The 18,163-nt window shown below is 36.8% G+C and overlaps 3 protein-coding genes across 8 annotated transcripts in view; 2 read left to right on the forward strand and 1 right to left on the reverse strand.

The window, feature by feature from the left end:
• Nucleotides 1-1,914: 1,914 nt before the first annotated feature.
• LOC309476281 (uncharacterized protein) lies at nucleotides 1,915-7,242 on the forward strand. 4 transcript variants are annotated; one of them, XM_082139569.1, is made up of 5 exons: nucleotides 1,915-1,990; nucleotides 2,458-2,538; nucleotides 3,017-3,337; nucleotides 3,421-3,483; nucleotides 4,352-7,242. In XM_082139569.1, exons 3-5 carry the CDS (start codon nucleotides 3,046-3,048, stop codon nucleotides 4,468-4,470), a joined length of 474 nt encoding a protein of 157 aa, XP_081995695.1. In that variant the 5' UTR covers nucleotides 1,915-1,990; nucleotides 2,458-2,538; nucleotides 3,017-3,045; the 3' UTR covers nucleotides 4,471-7,242. The 4 variants fall into 4 exon arrangements, with proteins under 4 accessions (XP_081995695.1, XP_081995694.1, XP_081995693.1 ...); XM_082139568.1 differs by having other exon boundaries at nucleotides 1,964-1,990; nucleotides 2,453-2,538; XM_082139567.1 differs by lacking the exon at nucleotides 1,915-1,990 and having other exon boundaries at nucleotides 2,197-2,538.
• On the reverse strand, nucleotides 6,733-15,441 carry LOC309476014 (uncharacterized protein). Its single transcript, XM_082139091.1, has 6 exons — nucleotides 15,183-15,441; nucleotides 13,262-15,021; nucleotides 12,035-12,358; nucleotides 10,963-11,118; nucleotides 10,783-10,811; nucleotides 6,733-9,410 (listed from the first exon to the last, which is right to left on the reverse strand). Exons 2-6 carry the CDS (start codon nucleotides 13,311-13,313, stop codon nucleotides 8,274-8,276), a joined length of 1,698 nt encoding a protein of 565 aa, XP_081995217.1. The 5' UTR covers nucleotides 13,314-15,021; nucleotides 15,183-15,441; the 3' UTR covers nucleotides 6,733-8,273.
• The window catches only part of LOC309476224 (SLAM family member 5-like), a 232,245-nt gene continuing 226,450 nt past the window's right edge, over nucleotides 12,369-18,163 (forward strand). The window contains exons 1-2 of one of the 3 annotated variants that reach the window (XM_082139493.1): nucleotides 12,369-12,837; nucleotides 15,450-15,750. The gene's annotated coding sequence lies outside the window, so the exon portion shown is untranslated. The remainder of the gene's footprint in view (nucleotides 12,838-15,449; nucleotides 15,751-18,163) is intronic. The other 2 variants (XR_014197970.1, XR_014197971.1) reach the window with 2 other exon arrangements.

The raw sequence follows: 18,163 nt of genomic DNA on the forward strand, positions 1-18,163 counted from the left end.
AAACCGGTTCAGCGGTTGCTCTGTATTTATGGCATCGTTGTGGAAGAGTAATGAGCTGGTGAAGAGGATTTACTTATTGTAGGGTTAACGAAAGTTATCACGAGCATTGTAATGTTTAAAGCAGATGTCTTAACATATGTCAGTAGACCGGGAAGATTTTAAAACGGGCAGTTCATTCATAAATTATTAAGATCGCTGTGGAAATACAAACCAGAAGACAAGAGACAACAAGCGCAGTGCTGAAAAGGGGCGTGGCTACATAAGGTGTTTAATTTGACTGGGCTAAATGTCACACCTCAGTAAGACAGTAATGTGAGATGGCAGATGGATTTATTTATTTATTGCCATAAAAACAAAAAACAAATAAGAATTGAATTCTTACAAATGTTTTAAAATCAATAAGCTCTATTTTAACATGAAATTACAATATTTCTACTTTTATGTCTTGAACACAGTCAACAAAAAATGATCAATGTTAAATGATAAAAATGAAGAAAGTTTTCACACATTAAGAACAGTTAAAGTTTAAGTTTTAAAAAGAAACATAAGGGCATTTAGCATATGTAACTATGCGTTCATTGTGGGTATGCGTGTGAATATAAGGGTCTCTCTCCATTCTCTTATTATTTGACTCAGCTTTTGACATGGTCTGCCTCAAACTATTACTGTCTTGCTCTTCAGAGATTGGTATCTCAGGCATTGCATTATCCTGGATCTGATCTCAAAGATAAGCAGTACTTATCTATGCGCAATAACAACTGTCCCTTTCTGTCTTACTCAACCAGGATGTTCTGGTTAATGATAATTTCTCTGTTATTCATTACATTTTGCGTCTATTTATTAATCATCATGGTATATATATATATATATATATATATATATATATATATATATATATATATATATATATATATATATATATATATATATATATTTTTTTTTTTTTTTTAAAGCTGATGATGTACAGATATATACAGCTTGTCGGCCAGATCATATCCACCAGACTGCTTCGTTACCCTCATGTGTCAGTGAATTGAAGGGTTATCTCAACTCAAACTTTCTCAGACTGAACTTGAGTAAAACTGAAATCTTAATTAGCGTATTGATCCCTCTACTCCTTACAAAAATAGGCTATTTAAGGTGTCATTGTTACAGTGTAATTATATATTTAAGTACTGAGTAATATTAATTAACTATGTACTTACTATAGGGTTAGGGTATAGGATTATGATTTGGTTGAGGGTTTGTTGCATGTTATGCATAATTTACTGGTACTATGGTAAGTACATGTAACATATGTAACAAGGACACTGTAGATAAAGTGTTACCCAAAAATAAAATAAAATATATGTAACTAATGTTCTTAGCTTTGACATTTATGCTGCTACATCAGTTTTCCCAAATTTGAGTATCATTCTTAACCCTTCATTGACCCTGAATGCCTGCAAACTTTCTAAAGAAGCGTTTTTTCAACTTTGTCGTATCGCCCAACTTCGTCCATACGTTAGCCCTAAAAAAGTTGAACCATTACTCCATGCATTTATTACATCTCTCCTTGACTATTTTAATGCATTTTTCTGGACTACTGGCACACTATAGTATATCTCCCACTAATATGCTCAAAATCCATGACATTATTAGGCATCATTTACTCATCCTCAAATTTTTCCAATGTTTCCAATATTTCCCTAGCTGAACACGAAAAGATGAGGTCACCCAGTTGATGGACTCCCCTTAACTTACACAAAACAATCATATCACTCCAATCTATTTAACCTTCATTGTCCATATGATTTACGGTGTGATTGATATGTTATTGTTCTTTATTGTGAAGCGTCCTTAAGCTCGGGGAAAGGCGCTATATAAATTATTTATTTTTTTATCATGATAACTGCAGATTTGAACAGAGCAATAAACCAAGCCGGCGCCTAAGACAGTGCTACAGGGAGACAGAGGAACAGCTGATCATCTTTGCGGTGTCAAACCACGTGTAAGCAAGTGCCTATGGTGGAAGAGTAGAGTAACATCTCACAGCAAGAATTGGCAAATCTGCTGCAGTCCATTAAGATAAGCACTTAAAGAAGCCGCTTCACACACATAGGCCTACTGACTGCTACTTTTTTTATATTGACCCCTGCTCTGTTCAGGGACTGGTTTCTGTTCGTCAGATGTTATGTCTCAGTTGTTGAATTTTTATGATCAGAATATTTACGTTAAGAAATTTGCTGCAAAGCAGTTGAGTATGAGAGATATAATTTTGACCTCTGACTTGTGACTCTAATTGAACTGTTTTCATACATCAGTTTTGATGGATTCATCAAACTGTGAAGTGTTTTTTGTCTCAAGACTGTGAGGTTTTATAATATAGGACAGGAAGAAGCCCTTCACATACGATCTAAACACAGATGCAGTGAATGCCAGTCACTCACACACAAGATGTTGTTGCCCACAGAACAGGACAAACCACTTTCTGAAGAAAATCAACCACCGCTTGTTTCAGTTTGAGTTAAAGCTAGCGTCACACCTCAGTATAATCATGTGAGGTGCCATGGTTTTAATTCTACCCCCCTCCCCACCCATACAAAACATGTAAGAATTGAATTATCACAAATGTTTTATAATCAATTTAATATTAGGAAGATTTACTTTTTTTCCTCTTTATTGATCAAAATGAAAAAGTTTTCACACATTAAGAACAGTTAAAGTTTTAATAAGAAACATAAGAACATGTAACTATACATAACATGTTTATTGTGGATGTGTGTGCGTGTGAGAAGGAGGGTCTTCAAACTCTGTCAGGGGAGGATTCACACACCAGTTCTGCTGTGGTTGTTCATCAGTTCGAGTGTTTCTGGTGGATAGTCTTATTAGGTCAGACGTTTCACTGAACTGGTGAAGAAAATGTTTCACATGCTTGTTTTGTTCTGTTTGTGCTGGTGGCGTCTGACTGGTAAGTTATGAATATATTGCTATGCATTGTATATAGTTCAAAATTTAACATTAAAATCTTCTCCAGGTGTGTTATGTGTTGAGACGGTGTCAGTGATGGAGGGAGTTTCTGTCCTTCTACACAATGATGTTACTGAAATACATGAAGACGATGACATGGTGTGGATATTTGGAGCTGAAAGGTCTTTCATAGCTAAAATGAACAAAAGGAAGCAAATCCTCTCCACATTTAATGGTCCTGATGGGAGATTCAGAGACAGACTGAAGCTGGACGATCAAACTGGATCTCTGACCATCACAAACACCACAACTGAACATGCTGGAGTTTATCAACTAGAGATAAGTGGAGCGAAACGATCAACAAAAACATTCAGTGTTTCTGTCTATGGTGAGTAGAGACATCATTTGTCCTGTCCTTCACAAAATGATTAAACATTTTCATATTTATTTCTGTTCTCTCATGTTTTCCAGCTCGTCTGAACAATCCCATCAGCAACCAGACTCATCCTCTCAACATCACTCACACATGTGCAGGTACATTAGCTGTGATATTAGAGATTATTCACACAGATATTATGTTGATTTTACCAAGACCAATAACTTTTAAGATTCTAGGAACAGAATGCAGTTTATCTGTATGAAGGAAACATTAAATAGTTCATCCAAAAAAATTCAAATTCAAACATGGCACCTTAAAACCCTTTAAATCTAGTTTGGTTTTGATGATGTCACACATAATTGGCCCTAATATGTGACCCTGGATCACAAAACCAGTCATAAGTCGCACGGGTATATTTGTGGTAATAGCCAACAATACATTTTATGGGGTCAAAATGATCGATTTTTCTTTTATGCCAAAAATCATTAGGATATTAAGTAAAGATCATGTTCCATGAAGATATTTTGTAAATTTCCTACCATAAATATGTAAAACATTTATTTTTATGAGTGAATACAGCACAATCGTGAACAGAAATGCACAACTTTAAAGGAGATTTGCTCAATGTTTAGATTTTTTTGCACCCTCAGTTTCCAGATTTTCAATAGTTGTATCTCGGTCAAAAATGGTTTTGTGGTCCAGGGTCACACATCAGATCCTATTGCTCCGTGTTTTTTCTTGCAAACAGTGTACCACTATTTCTTTTAACAAATACTACCTTTAATATGAGATTTGTGAGCTGTATGACACCATTAATCAGTGAACAATGACTTAATTTACAATCTGTTTCTCATACAAAGTTATCATATGACCAAAATGTCTATAGAATAACCTGTACAAGTCATAAGAACTAGCCTACTTTTATGGTACCTTTTTGTCCAGTTATATACCATTCACTTTCAGACTTAGAAAAGAGCTCACACATCTATTTTATCATTTCTCATTGTTGTTGTTTTTCTTCAGAAGTCCATGTCCATTGCTGCAATACCACTGAAGCTGTGATCCGATTGGTCATCTCTGCTCTAGTGGGCGTGGCTACTGTTGCTATACTGGTTTATGACATCAGATCTACAAGAGGTTAAAAGAAGAAAAAAAAATATATAAAATGATATATCTGGGAGTTTGAATCTGTAAAAATGAAAATATATGCAAGGATTTAAATTTAAATTCAGTTATAAAAAAAACAACCAAGATTTAGTGTGGGTGCAATAAAAAATGCTTTTTGATTTTGTATTGAAAAATAACCCACACTATTTGAGGAAAGATATATAATGGGCATTAAAAAGATAATATGGTCTAAATGTAAATGTATATGTAATTAAAATGAATGCTCTCCTCTCAACTGTATTATAAATATTTTCATTACTTATTTTTCAATACAGTGTACGTTTGGCCCTGGTGGTCAAAATGATGAATGTTCTTTAATATTTTATTTCTCAATGCAATCTATTTGAAAGTTTTAATGTTTTTGTTTTGTTTTTGTCAATTACATTTTTATTTTTTCATTTATGTTACATCGTTTATGTTGCACTTTTAATTGTATAGAGTAACACTGCAAATGCTTTGGAAATACAAATATTTGTCCAATAAAACACCTTAAAAGGTTAGAACAAAGTTAAAAACAAATTCATGTGCGTATGTTGTGAATTTGGCGAGAACATTTTCTCCGCATGAAAGACCCACGACTGGCAGATCAACATGCTACAGCATTTCTGAATTTTAACTGTGACAAGATGATTGGCAGGGCAGTTTACCGTGACAGGATGCATGTAATAACCAAAAGAGCTGTCCGTTAAAGCTTGTAAGAACTGATTTTCCTGCTAAGACAAAAGCTGAGATAAAACACACCCTACAATAAAGCAATAAAACACACCCTGGACAGAAGATCTCGAAAAAAGAGCACAGGACATTGTCTTGTCCAAACTTTTCTCATTCCTTATTTCTTTTTCCTCAAGTCACCAAAAGCTCACTAAGATTGTTAGATTATCACATATGATGTATCTTGTGAATCTATTGTTTTTCCTTTTCATGTTTGGTATCATTTTAAATGTCTCAGTGTGACTGGTAAAATGGTCTTAATTTCATTGCAGTCATTGGTATGATGAGAAAGATTTAAAACTTAGGAGAATTCTGTTCTCCTCTTTGGGTGTTGAAGATGGCGCTGCTGTGAATAAGGTTTGTAGTGGTCAGATGTCTTCTTTGGCGGCTTCAGTCTTCACAGTCCACAATCCAAGTACAAAAAATCAAGTTTTTGTTTTGTAATTTTCATAGAAAATAATGCATTCTGGGTAATATTTTTCATTTTTGCGACACCTTTTTGTCATTTTCCTTTCAGAAATATACCATGAATCAGGGCTTGATAACTTTTTGCTCACAAGCCACTGTCTTGTGGTTTTCCCAAAGTTACTAGCCACTTCACTGGCCACAGTTTTGACATCGATACCTTAAAATGCCATATAGATATTTTTTATGTAATCTCGTAATTTGGCAGCAGGTATATTTGGCTGATATCACTTTAAGACCTGACGCATGGATCCATTATACTGTTACACATGTGTTTTCTTTCTCAACTGTTTACATTCATTTAAAACATAACTGACTGTGTTTACATGAATATTCGCCAAGACTGGTATTTTGACATTATTTTGTGTGTATTTTACTGTTTAAGCGCAATAAACAGCGAATAAGAACTCAATTTAGTACTCTGAAGTGGCTCTGTGTGCCACACTTTTTGTGTGAGAACAAAATCTGCGGGAATGAGTAAAACTATGCGCAATCCCAGGCCAAAATTCAAGCTGTAAAAGCAATAATATTCATCCGGAGAAAATGAAAAATGAGGGGAAGCGGGTTTGTGTGTCATTCGCTGTTGGAGAGATGAGAGAAAGAGCAGCTGGTATCGTGTATCTATTCTGTGGGAAATGAGTATTGGAAGCATTTCAGATATTTCAGTATCGATAGGCCTATATATTGAAAAATGTATTTTTTTTTTAATTATACATTACACTTAGTTTATTATTTCAGATGCCTTTTGAAAAATGTATATATTAGCTATAGGCTATAGCCTATAAAATGAAAGCTGCCAAAGTGGCTATAGGAGTGACTGCATTACACGCCACTGCTGAAATCCAAACACATTTGGCGGCTGTTAATGTCAAGCCCTGCCGTGATTTAATAACGCTTAAAGTCGACAATCAGAGGCCCTGTTCCAAATCACACCTTAGACCCTCATTCACTGTTCCCTGCATTCGTTCACTAATATAGTCCACTTGACTCTGCTAAGTTCAGTTATTTCTGATATAACAAAATCAAATCGTTCAGACAAACAAACTCAAAGAATCCAGCAGTTTATGAGAAAATCTGATCTTCTTTTATTAGCATTTATCAGATGAACATGAAAAGTTGGGTTCAAGTTCAAGGCACTTTTTTTAACAACATTGGCTCATATTTGTAAAAAAAATGACAAAATCCCTGAAACATTAATAAAAAAATTCAACCAAAGTCCAGTTCATACTGATTGATATCATGGTCAGATCTGTGGTACAAGCTTTTGTGAGGAGTTTAGTGTACAGGGTGGGCCATTTATATGGATACACCGCAACAACATGGGAATGGCTGGTGACACCAAAGTCCCGTTTGTGGCACACCAGTACATGTGAGGGGGCAAACTCCTCAAGATGGGTGGTGACCATGACATATACAAATGTGCCACAAACAGGACCTCAATATCACCAACCACTCCCATGCCACCACGGTGTATCCATATAAATGGCCCACCCTGTATATGAATATTCCTCTGGCACATACTTACAATGATAATTGTATAATTATAATGATAATTACAAAAAAATAAATAATAATAATAAATAAACATGTATATATATATATATATACAAAAATATATATATATACAAGCATGATAAAATATGTTTTATTAACAAAGTTCGGGAGGAGCAAGTCCAGATAATGAAACCTAATTAAACATGTGGAGCACTTTCAGATAATCAAACCTAATTAGACACGAGTGGAGCACACTGTTAATCAACGAGTTAAGAGGTGTGTATATTACAGCAAACTTACCTCCGTTCGTTGACATTCAACACCGGTGTCATTAATGCAGCCATTTAGACATGGAATGTTATAAATACTCTCAGCAAATTGTTTCAACAACTAATAAATCAAATAAAGCTGTCCATCTAACTTGTTCTCTAATGAAGGAATATACAGTACAAGACTGTGCAGCAGTCAATTTAATGCCATCTTGGTAAGGCTGAGAAAGTTAAAAAGCATGATGTTAAAGTGATGTCTCTTTAGCAGCCTCAGTTGGATTAGGAGACGTCCCATTGGCAGCGTTCTTCATTAGAGGCTCAGTCTGATTAGGAGACGTCCCATTGGCAGCGTTCTTCATTAGAGGCTCAGTCTGATTAGGAGACGTCCCATTGGCAGCGTTCTTCATTAGAGGCTCAGTCGGATTAAGAATCGTCCCATTGGCAGCGTTCCCCATTAGAGGCTCAGTCTGATTAGGAGACGTCCCATTGGCAGCGTTCCCCATTAGAGGCTCAGTCTGATTAGGAGACGTCTCATTAGCAGCATTCTTCATTGGAGGCTGATTAGGAGACGTCCCATTGGCAGCGTTTCCCATTAGAGGCTCAGTCTGATTAGGAGTCGTCCCATTGGCAGCGTTCCCCATTAGAGGCTCAGTCTGATTAGGAGACGTCCCATTGGCAGCGTTCCCCATTAGAGGCTCAGTCTGATTAGGAGACGTCCCATTGGCAGCATTCTTCATTGGAGGCTGATTAGGACACGTCCCATTGGCAGCGTTCTTCATTAGAGGCTCAGTCTGATTAGAAGTCATCCCATTGGCAGCGTTCCCCATTAGAGGCTCAGTCTAATTAGGAGTCGTCCCATTGGCAGCGTTCCCCATTAGAGGCTCAGTCTGATTAGGAGACGTCCCATTGGCAGCGTTCCCCATTAGAGGCTCAGTCTGATTAGGAGACGTCCCATTGGCAGTGTTCTTCTTCAGAGGCTCAGTCTGATTAGGAGACGTCCTATTGGCAGTGTTCTTCATTAGAGGCTCAGTCTGATTAGGAGATGTCCCATTGCCAGCGTTCTTCATTAGAGGCTCAGTCTGATTAGGAGACGTCCCATTGGCAGCGTTCTTCATTAGAGGCTCAGTCTGATTAAGAATTGTCCCATTGGCAGCGATCTTCATTAGAGGCTCAGTCTGATTAAGAATTGTCCCATTGGCAGCGTTCTTCATTAGAGGCTGAGTCGGATTAAGAATTGTCCCATTGGCAGCGTCCTTCATTAGAGGCTGAGTCGGATTAAGAATTGTCCCATTGGCAGCGTCCTTCATTAGAGGCTGAGTCGGATTAAGAATTGTCCCATTGGCAGCGTTCTTCATTAGAGGCTGAGTCGGATTAAGAATTGTCCCATTGGCAGCGTCCTTCATTAGAGTCTGAGTCGGATTAAGAATTGTCCCATTGGCAGCGTCCTTCATTAGAGGCTCAGTCTGATTAAGAATTGTCCCATTGGCAGCGTTCTTCATTAGAGGCTCAGTCTGATTAAGAATTGTCCCATTGGCAGCGTTCTTCATTAGAGGCTCAGTCTGATTAAGAATTGTCCCATTGGCAGCGTTCTTCATTAGAGGCTCAGTCTGATTAAGAATTGTCCCATTGGCAGCGTTCTTCATTAGAGGCTCAGTCTGATTAAGAATTGTCCCATTGGCAGCGTTCTTCATTAGAGGCTCAGTCGGATTAAGAATCGTCCCATTGGCAGCGTTCTTCATTAGAGGCTCAGTCTGATTAAGAATTGTCCCATTGGCAGCGTTCTTCATTAGAGGCTCAGTCGGATTAAGAATCGTCCCATTGGCAGCGTTCTTCATTAGAGGCTCAGTCGGATTAAGAATCGTCCCATTGGCAGCGTTCTTCATTAGAGGCTCAGTCGGATTAAGAATCGTCCCATTGGCAGCGTTCTCCATTAGAGGCTCAGTCTGATTAGGGGTTGAGTCGTCTTCATGATTCTCCTGTAAGAAAACACAGATTCACAGAAGGTAAAATAAATGAACAAGGTTGATGATTCAGTTACACAAAAATACAAGAGAAATACAAGAAACTAGACAATCCTACTATCGTAAATGGCTTGTTATAATAAGACACTTACTTTATAAATAAAGTTGCAAGATCTTTTTGCTTTATATATTTTATTATTTAGTTCATTTGGGAGTAATTTGTGCCTCACTTGTGAACCTCAACTTACATGGTGATCAAAATAAAGGACAAAAAAACAAAAAAACCATTTACATTCTATTCGGTGTCAAACACCACTTAACCCTTTCACACGTAAGTTTAAAATATTCTGGCTGACCCCCCAGCGTGAGTTTTTTTCAAGGCGACCGTTATTTAGAATGTGTCACTTTATGGTTTCCGTGGTGACGCGTCATTGCTTGTCACGTGACACACCGCAGCAACAACAGAGCTGAATGAATGATGATCTGCTTTTATGTCATTTTTCCTTTTTTATTCAAAATATTCACAAATTTGTTAGATATGACATGAAACATCTGATATTCCGGTTCTCAAATATATGCAAGTGGAAGTGTTTTGTTGTTTAAACACATTTATAACGATCGCGTTAGTTCAGCTGTATTCGCGATGGGCGCCGCCATGTTAGTTTGTGCCGCAGACGCAGTTCAGAGAATCGGATCTGTTGGATTTACAACACGTGAATTCATCCACTTCTCCCGAAAAATATACAAGTAAGTGGCAGGTGAACTGGGAGAAGAATAGAGTAAACTTTAAAGTTACTTACACAATGTGTATCTGATATGAATACAACAAATTATAATGGAAAGGATTATTATTGCCTCTTCCTTTGACATCAGTGTGTATTTTACAAACTCTAATGTATTGTTTTTTTAGTACTTATATGTCTGGAACCTAAAATAAACATTATGTGGTTGAAAACACTGAAAACTTGTGATTTATGACAGCTCTGAGCGCGCCTGTCTCTGGCTCAGCGCCAGCCAACGCGCGCGAAAGCACATTTGAATTTAGCAGTTGATCACGTCATGCACTGACCGTTCTAATCACACCGGTGTGATCGTACGCTCCAGGGACCAGCCTAGACTGATCACACCGGTGTGATCGTACGTGCGAAAGGGTTAAGGTGTAACATGTACACTGTACATGTTACACCTTAAGTGGTGTTTGACACCGAATGTTAAATAAATAATTAAATTAAATAAATAGTCAGTTATTATTATGGTTATAGTTTTTTTTAAGCCACAACATGCACACAGTGTTACAGACACACCACATACAGATCTCACAGGTCTGAATCTGTTGTAAATTTACAGTTGTTTAGCTGGCAGACATATTTACTGTACATAATCTCACCTGATCACTCTTGTTCTGCATCTCGATGTCTGTTCAAACAACAACAAACTCAATTAAACACACATAACTTAGGTTAGTTAGAATAAAAATACATGTTCACATCTTTTAACAAGTCTTTTCCTAATTCACACGATAAAACTCATATTTTCAATCCTGTTAAGACATGTGTGTAATACTCACCCTTTTGTCCTGCTTGGCGCTTGCAATAATAAATCACAGCAGCAGTTACAGCTGCAGCCCCCAGTAGAACAGCAACACATATTCCTGCAACAGCAGCTGGAGACAGACCTGAATCTGCTGAAGACAGACCTGAATCTGCTGAAGACAGACCTGAATCTGGAACAGATAAAGATAGGCAGTCATTATGACTAGAGAGTGAATGATAATACATCCGATATTTATGCATATCTTTGAGTCATATTTACACTTTTCTACTTTGACTATATTGATTTAACTGATAAATGGCTCCATCTGGTGTGATTGTGAAGAACAGCAACATCACAGCACTGCTAGCTCAACAGAAAACAGTAGCACTATTTTTATGCATTTTTCCTGTTGATAACTGAATCTAAAAATTGCAAGATTCATAATGCCACATAAAATGCAATGTGAAGTCAGCGCAGACAGTCTCATGGACATATATCGGGAGTCTGTGTTTCTAACTAGTGTCATGTCTTTTATTTTGAATCTTGTTTTTTTTTTTTTTTTTTACATCCTTTTGTAGATTTGTTGCCAAGACTTCAGTTTTCCTGTGGAATATTGGCTACTAAAGTGACATTCTCCCTCCACAGACTGGGTTTTTCTCGCCCAAAAAAAAAAAAAAAAAAAACCCTACATAACCTGAGAGAACTGTGGAAATGAAAACGATTACACTAGATCTGTCACCTTTCTAAACTTTAATCTAAAAAAAAGTTGTTTTAAACAGTTTTTGTGTTTAACATAGCCTATTTGAATACTTATTTTACATCAAATACTAATCTAAGAGAAGCTGATCAGAGATTTTATGATGAGAAACTCTTAACCAGAACACAACTGCAGAAATTGTATAAATCAAAACTAACAGCTCATCAGTGGTAATGATTACGTTTTAAATCAAAATGAATTTATTTTTGTAGTTTAATCTACAAATTCCACTTTAACAGTAAATGTGTTTTTGAAGAAATCATCTTTAGACTATGTGAATTAATATACAGGTACAGACAAATGTGATTTAAATATACTCATGCTTTTAAAATATTATTAAATTCCTCACCAGTGACAGTAACATTGAAGATAGTTGGACCGCTGCTGCTGCTGATGATCCATAGTTTATAGAGTCCAGAGTCTGTGGTTCTGGTGTTTGTGATGGTCAGAGATCCAGTCTGATGATCCAGCTTCAGTCTGTCTCTGAATCTCTCTTTACACTGAACATCTGTACAGATCTTACTCTGATCTCCAGTGATCTGAGCTAAGCGAGTTTTATCAAAATACCATTTAATGTCAGTTTGTTGGTTTATTTTAACATCAGGGTTTAGAGTCACTGAATCTCCCTCCATCACTGACACTGTCACTTCATCTGAACCAACAGCGAACACAGCTGAAGAAGAAATGAACAGTTCATTATAAATCACTTTTTGGTTAATGTAGCACATGGAAACAACAGCAGATGATGAACATCATTGATTTACACATTCACTCAGACAAACATGCATGAGTTTAATGGAACATTACAACACATCCTGATTTATATTTTCTGTATGTTAGTGAATTCATGCAACCAGTTATTTTAAAAGCCTCTTATTACCCTTTATGAATATTACATATGAACAGCAGGTCAGTATAAGTTCAAAATAATTTATTAACCATGTAATTACCAGCTTTGACCAGCTACTTCCAGCCAAGGCTGTTTTTTAGGGTTTTTTTTTTTTTAGCAGGGGTATGTGGGACTATTATTTTGAAAATTGAGTGCACATCCGGGGAAAACGAAACGTTCAGCAGTCGACGGTAAAACTAGCTACAAGTTCTGTGTGTCATAATCAACTGTATAAGTTATGAATAAGGTGTTGGTCATAATATGTGAGTATGCAACAGAGAGCCAAACGTTTTTGTCTTCGTCTCTTCTGGTGTTTTGCCTGGAGTCCGTACACTTGCATGAATGTGTGATGTACAAAAAAACTTCAAAATCAAAATAATAAATCCAATTTGGGCCATCGTTAGGACGGGATCCGCTACAAACTGAGCATGGAACACTTAAACATTTTTTTTTATATAAGTTATTTGCCCATTTCATTCACGAACTGCGCCACATAAACATCAACTTGAAAACTTGTTACATTTCGTCGCTTTATCGTTTTAGAAGAGGGGATATTACTACAATGGTCCAAAGCAAAACACACTGAGAGCAATTTACAAATAATAAATGCTTCTCTGTCGAATATAAAGATTTTATAGCTGGTAAACTTAACCCGGAAGAGAAATCAAAATATCATGTCTTACTTACCATGTTGGATTAAAAATAACAGCGCTGGGAGAGAAAAACACAAGACGCCCATTTTCACCGAAAATAATAAACAATACCGATTTGATCGTTCATCTGTACGTCTCGTATACTCGATCAAAAAGATAACTTGAGCTACTAACTTAGAGTCTAGACTAGAGTCTCAGGTCTGCCCCACCCATACTATTGGCCTATTGCGCTAGTTTAGTTGTTCTGGGGCCCAGGGATAACGTTAGACTTTGTCCTCTCTTTTGGAAAATATATTTTATTGAATTTCTGACACCATGCATACACGTCACGGTTTTATGTCTGTATATGTGTAAAGAGCATGGGGCGTTACACCACGACAACAACACAGCACCTGGGTGTTTAAAAATGACGGCCATTCCACCGACCGAATGTGTGTCATTTGCATTTCGTAACTCTTTAAAATGAAAAAAATATATATTTTGTCAACATTGAATCTAATACTACATGTATTCAGAGTCCTCAAGTTTTAATTTTTTTTTAATGAAATTAAATTTATTAAACAATTGTATAAACGATCGACCAAATAAAACCCATTAAAAAACAGTGGTTTAACTTACTTAGTGTTAGAAATTAGATTCCAGGTGCCTCGTTCCAGTCTTTCAGCAATTAGCATTTTTGAATGAATAATTACCCAGCACTAGGGGAGACCAATACAGCTCTCGGCTTTATTAACCCTTTGTATCAGAATATAAAGTAAGAATATGAGTGGAGTATCACAGATTTAGCCAATAGGAATATACATTGCATCATATAGAAAATACATTGTATAATACAAGTCCATATGTGGTCAGTTTCCGGCTAGATCACTACACATACATTGGGTTCCAGAGCCCTTTCAATGTATAAAATAGAGATATTTTGTAATTATAATTTAAATCGTACTAATTGTTTGTCATAAATCAAATTCTCAGGAAAATGTTATGGGGTTTCTAATCAAAATATGACTTTGTTACAAAACAGGGCATTGATTTCATACAATGTAGAGGACATCAGGACTCAAATCATGTTTATCAGGCATTTTAGGGACACAAGTGAATAGGGAAGGCAATTATATATCAATATTCATATGAAATATTAGATAATATTATGAAAATATAGCCAATTATTACTCTTATTATTATACTTTTTTTTTCATTACATGTTGCCCCAAGAACACATTGATATGCAAATTAGATACAGTACAGATACATTGTACTGAATGGGACTATCCATTTAACCATCAATTCATTCTGATGATTCATGATTTTTAACTATGATAATATAATATATATATATCCCATTGTCTTTGCCTATACATGCCATTTAATGTCATTTTATTTTTTGAACAACTGAGTCCTGGTGTCCACAACAGTGTTTCTTATGCTCTAAATAAATGAAGTGACATGAAAAAATACTAAATTAAATAAATAAATAAATTCTCGGTCTCAGGAGGTTATGCAATTTTATAGCTCAGTAATGGCAACTCAGTGTGGATTTCAATCTTCCAAAGATTGTGAAGGCTACTGTTGAGTAGAGCTCTTCTAAATTATTTTATTTTATTTAAATAATTAATAATAAATAAATAATAATATAAATAATGCTAAACAAATACTAAATATAAAATACTAAATTAAATGGTGTTGTTTTCAGAGAGAAATAAATTGTGTTCTTTGAACTTCTGCATCTATAGTATAATTTGATGTTTAAATATGGTGCAAATGCTGAGCAGAGACTCAAATATTTGAAATTATTGTCTTTTTATTATGTTTATTATTGCTGTCATAGCAGCAAATTAATTAAGATGACAAAATTTGATTTTAAGATTAAAATAAAATAATTATCAGTAATGTGAAATCAATCTTGTACCAATAAAACACATTACATATAAATAGCCAACAGTAGGGGGGTATATTACTCACCACCACTTTTGGTATATTATCAAAAATGTTAATAACCATTAAAATAGCAGCCTTATATTATGTTGAAGCAGTGAGTATGCTGGAAGTAATGAGTATAACTGAGTATTTTCAGTCTGCTGCTTCACCTGATTTACACAGACATTAGTCCAGAAGTACTTTAAGCTTAATCTTAATGAAAAGTTTGATATGACAAAATTTTATTTTATAGCACAACTGTAAAGTTTCAACTCTTAATATTTATGTTTTAATTTCTTCATTTACAGATGTTAAACCATCAAGCATTTATTTTGGCGGAACACTGCAGGGAGCCCTTAAGTGTCATGATGACCCCCGCCTGTTTCAGCCATACATTGTTGCTGCGTCCCAATTCAGAGGCAGCATCCTTCGAAGGCCGATGGCGTCACAGCAGAGCGACAAAGACGGGCGAAATGCGGCCTCCAAATGTGTCCTTCATTTCCTGTGAAATGAAGGATACAACAGATGGACCCAGCCTACCCCACAATTCACTGCACACTGGAGACAGCAGGATTCCTTGAGAGAAATTGCTCAATTACACTTTTAAATGTAAGTATTGAGTTTCAAATTACTCAAATGTAGTAAAATAAATTGTAAAAATAAAAAACTTTACCTAAACTAATTTTAAAGTGGTTCAAATGTTGACACATATCTGACTAAGCGATTATATATAATTTATTTATAATATACTGAAATGGATCATGGTGAACATCTTTAGACAGTTTGTGAAACCAGTTTTGTTTTCAGACAGTTTATTATAACTTTCAAAAAAAATCCAGTACAAATGTAACTGTCAGTCATCAGTCATCATTGGCAGCTGTCACAGTTGCTAGGCGACAAGAACAATCCTCCATAGGCTAGACAGTCCCATTTAACAATACTCAGTCCGACCTTCACGGCCTTGGAATGAGGCAGCCTCTGAATCGGGACACAGCCTGTTTCAGCACTGGTCTTTCACACCGGAGATCTCTAAAAGATGAGATATTGGAAAAGACCCAAGAATAGTGGTGGGAAGATCAGATCATGTTACTGACTTGGATCTTTGAATCTCGTTCAGCAAAATGAACAAAACTTTATTCAAAGCATTTAGTTCATTTTAGCAGAATTAAATAAATGGTTACATTTTCAGTAGCCAGATTGCCCCAATACGTCTACTTATGCAAACTTTAAACATATTACATATTACAATGACAAATGAGAAACAGACAAAATGTAGGGTCTTCTGGTCTGAGTCATTCATTCTTTTGTCATGGGACAGCTTAAATAGGCTCTGTAAAGGAAACAGAAATGGGCTGCCATTATAACCATTGCCACCTGATCTTGATCAACTTAGCTCACAATGCTTTTGAGAATCGCAGCCATGAATAGTTCACCTCCCGAGTCGCTCCACCAATCCGAGTTGTTCATTTGTCACGTGACCACTACTTATCTCTATAACTAATGTTGCATATATTTAGGAATTATCATATTATTAATTACCATATTATTATTTTTTGCATACAGACGACAACATTGTCAAATCCCCCTTCAGGCCAGTAGTTGGCGATGTCACTTTGTAAAGAAACACTAAGTGGCTAGAGACCAGGGGGGCAGGGTTTCATAAAATATTGAAGCTTCCCCGGGCGGTTGTAACGAGTGGTTATTTCAGTCAAAGTTGCTCTTCTATCAGCTTGAATCAGTCAGCCCATTCTCCTCTGACCTCTAGCATCAACAAGGCATTTTCGCTCACAGGACTGCCGCATACTGGATGTTTTTCCCTTTTCACACCATTCTTTGTAAACCCTAGAAATGGTTGTGCGTGAAAACCCAGTAACTGAGCAGATTGTGAAATACTCAGACCGGCCCGTCTGGCACCAACAACCATGCCACGCTCAAAATTGCTTAAATCACCTTTCTTTCCCATTCTGACATTCCGTTTGGAGTTCAGGAGATTGTCTTGACCAGGACCACACCCCTAAATGCATTGAAGCAACTGCCATGTGATTGGTTGATTAGATAATTGCATTAATGAGAAATTGAACAGGTGTTCCTAATAATCCTTTAGGTGAGTGTATGTCTAGTGGTGTTTTTAATATGCTTTAAGATAAACCATGTGTAAATTCATAAGTCAACACCATTGAGTATTTTCTCTTTAAAACTAGAGGTCGACCGATTCATCGGTTTTGCCGATTAATCGGCACCGATAGTTGATTGGTGGAACTATCGTTATCGGCAAAAATACATACCGATAGTTTTTCCTGGTTGCGTCCGTTGCTGGAGCGGCTGAGAAGCGCGCGCTGTCATTCATTACACAGTAAGAGAGAGCTGAGAAGGGTCTGCTGGCATCATGCAGTACAAGAGCGGCCTCTAGAGGTGTAATAAAAACTATCACTGATGCCTCGTGTTGTTTATTTCGACACGTGATGCTGCGTGCTGCACTGAGAGCACACGCTGACATTAGATGTGCGTTTAAAGCACCGACAGCTAAAAGGTATACAGTACATTTTGTCATATCATTATAAAGTGATTACTTTGTTGACTAAATGCTGCATTAGTAGGCTATAGCCTGGCAAGCCAGACCTACATCAAGATGTTGGGTCTGGCAACTCACCATAGACACGGCTCAATCCAAGGGGCGGGATAAATGGTTGTCTTTCAAATTCCCTCTGCACGCAATAGGACAGCTGAAGCAACCAACCAGAGCGTTTTCCCAACAGCGGAGCTAGTTGATAGATTCAACTTTTGCCATATCTGTCCGGCAAAACTACGAACACATCTTCCTTTTTCTAACTCCAAGTCCTCCAGAGTCGCGGACAAAGCCAATTCGAAAGATGTTCGCCAGCAGCAGCCGTCATTCTTTATTTTCAAGTGGCAGGGGGAACCGTCGCAACTCTGTCGTCATTATATTAAGCCCGCCCCGCCTACTCTATACACGACGTGATTGGCCTGACCCAATTTAGGTTTTTGCAGCTCGAAAGTCAAT

The sequence above is a fragment of the Leuciscus leuciscus genome (genome assembly GCF_965113295.1).
Source record: "Leuciscus leuciscus genome assembly, chromosome: 15".
Classification (NCBI taxonomy): Eukaryota; Metazoa; Chordata; class Actinopteri; order Cypriniformes; family Leuciscidae; genus Leuciscus; species Leuciscus leuciscus.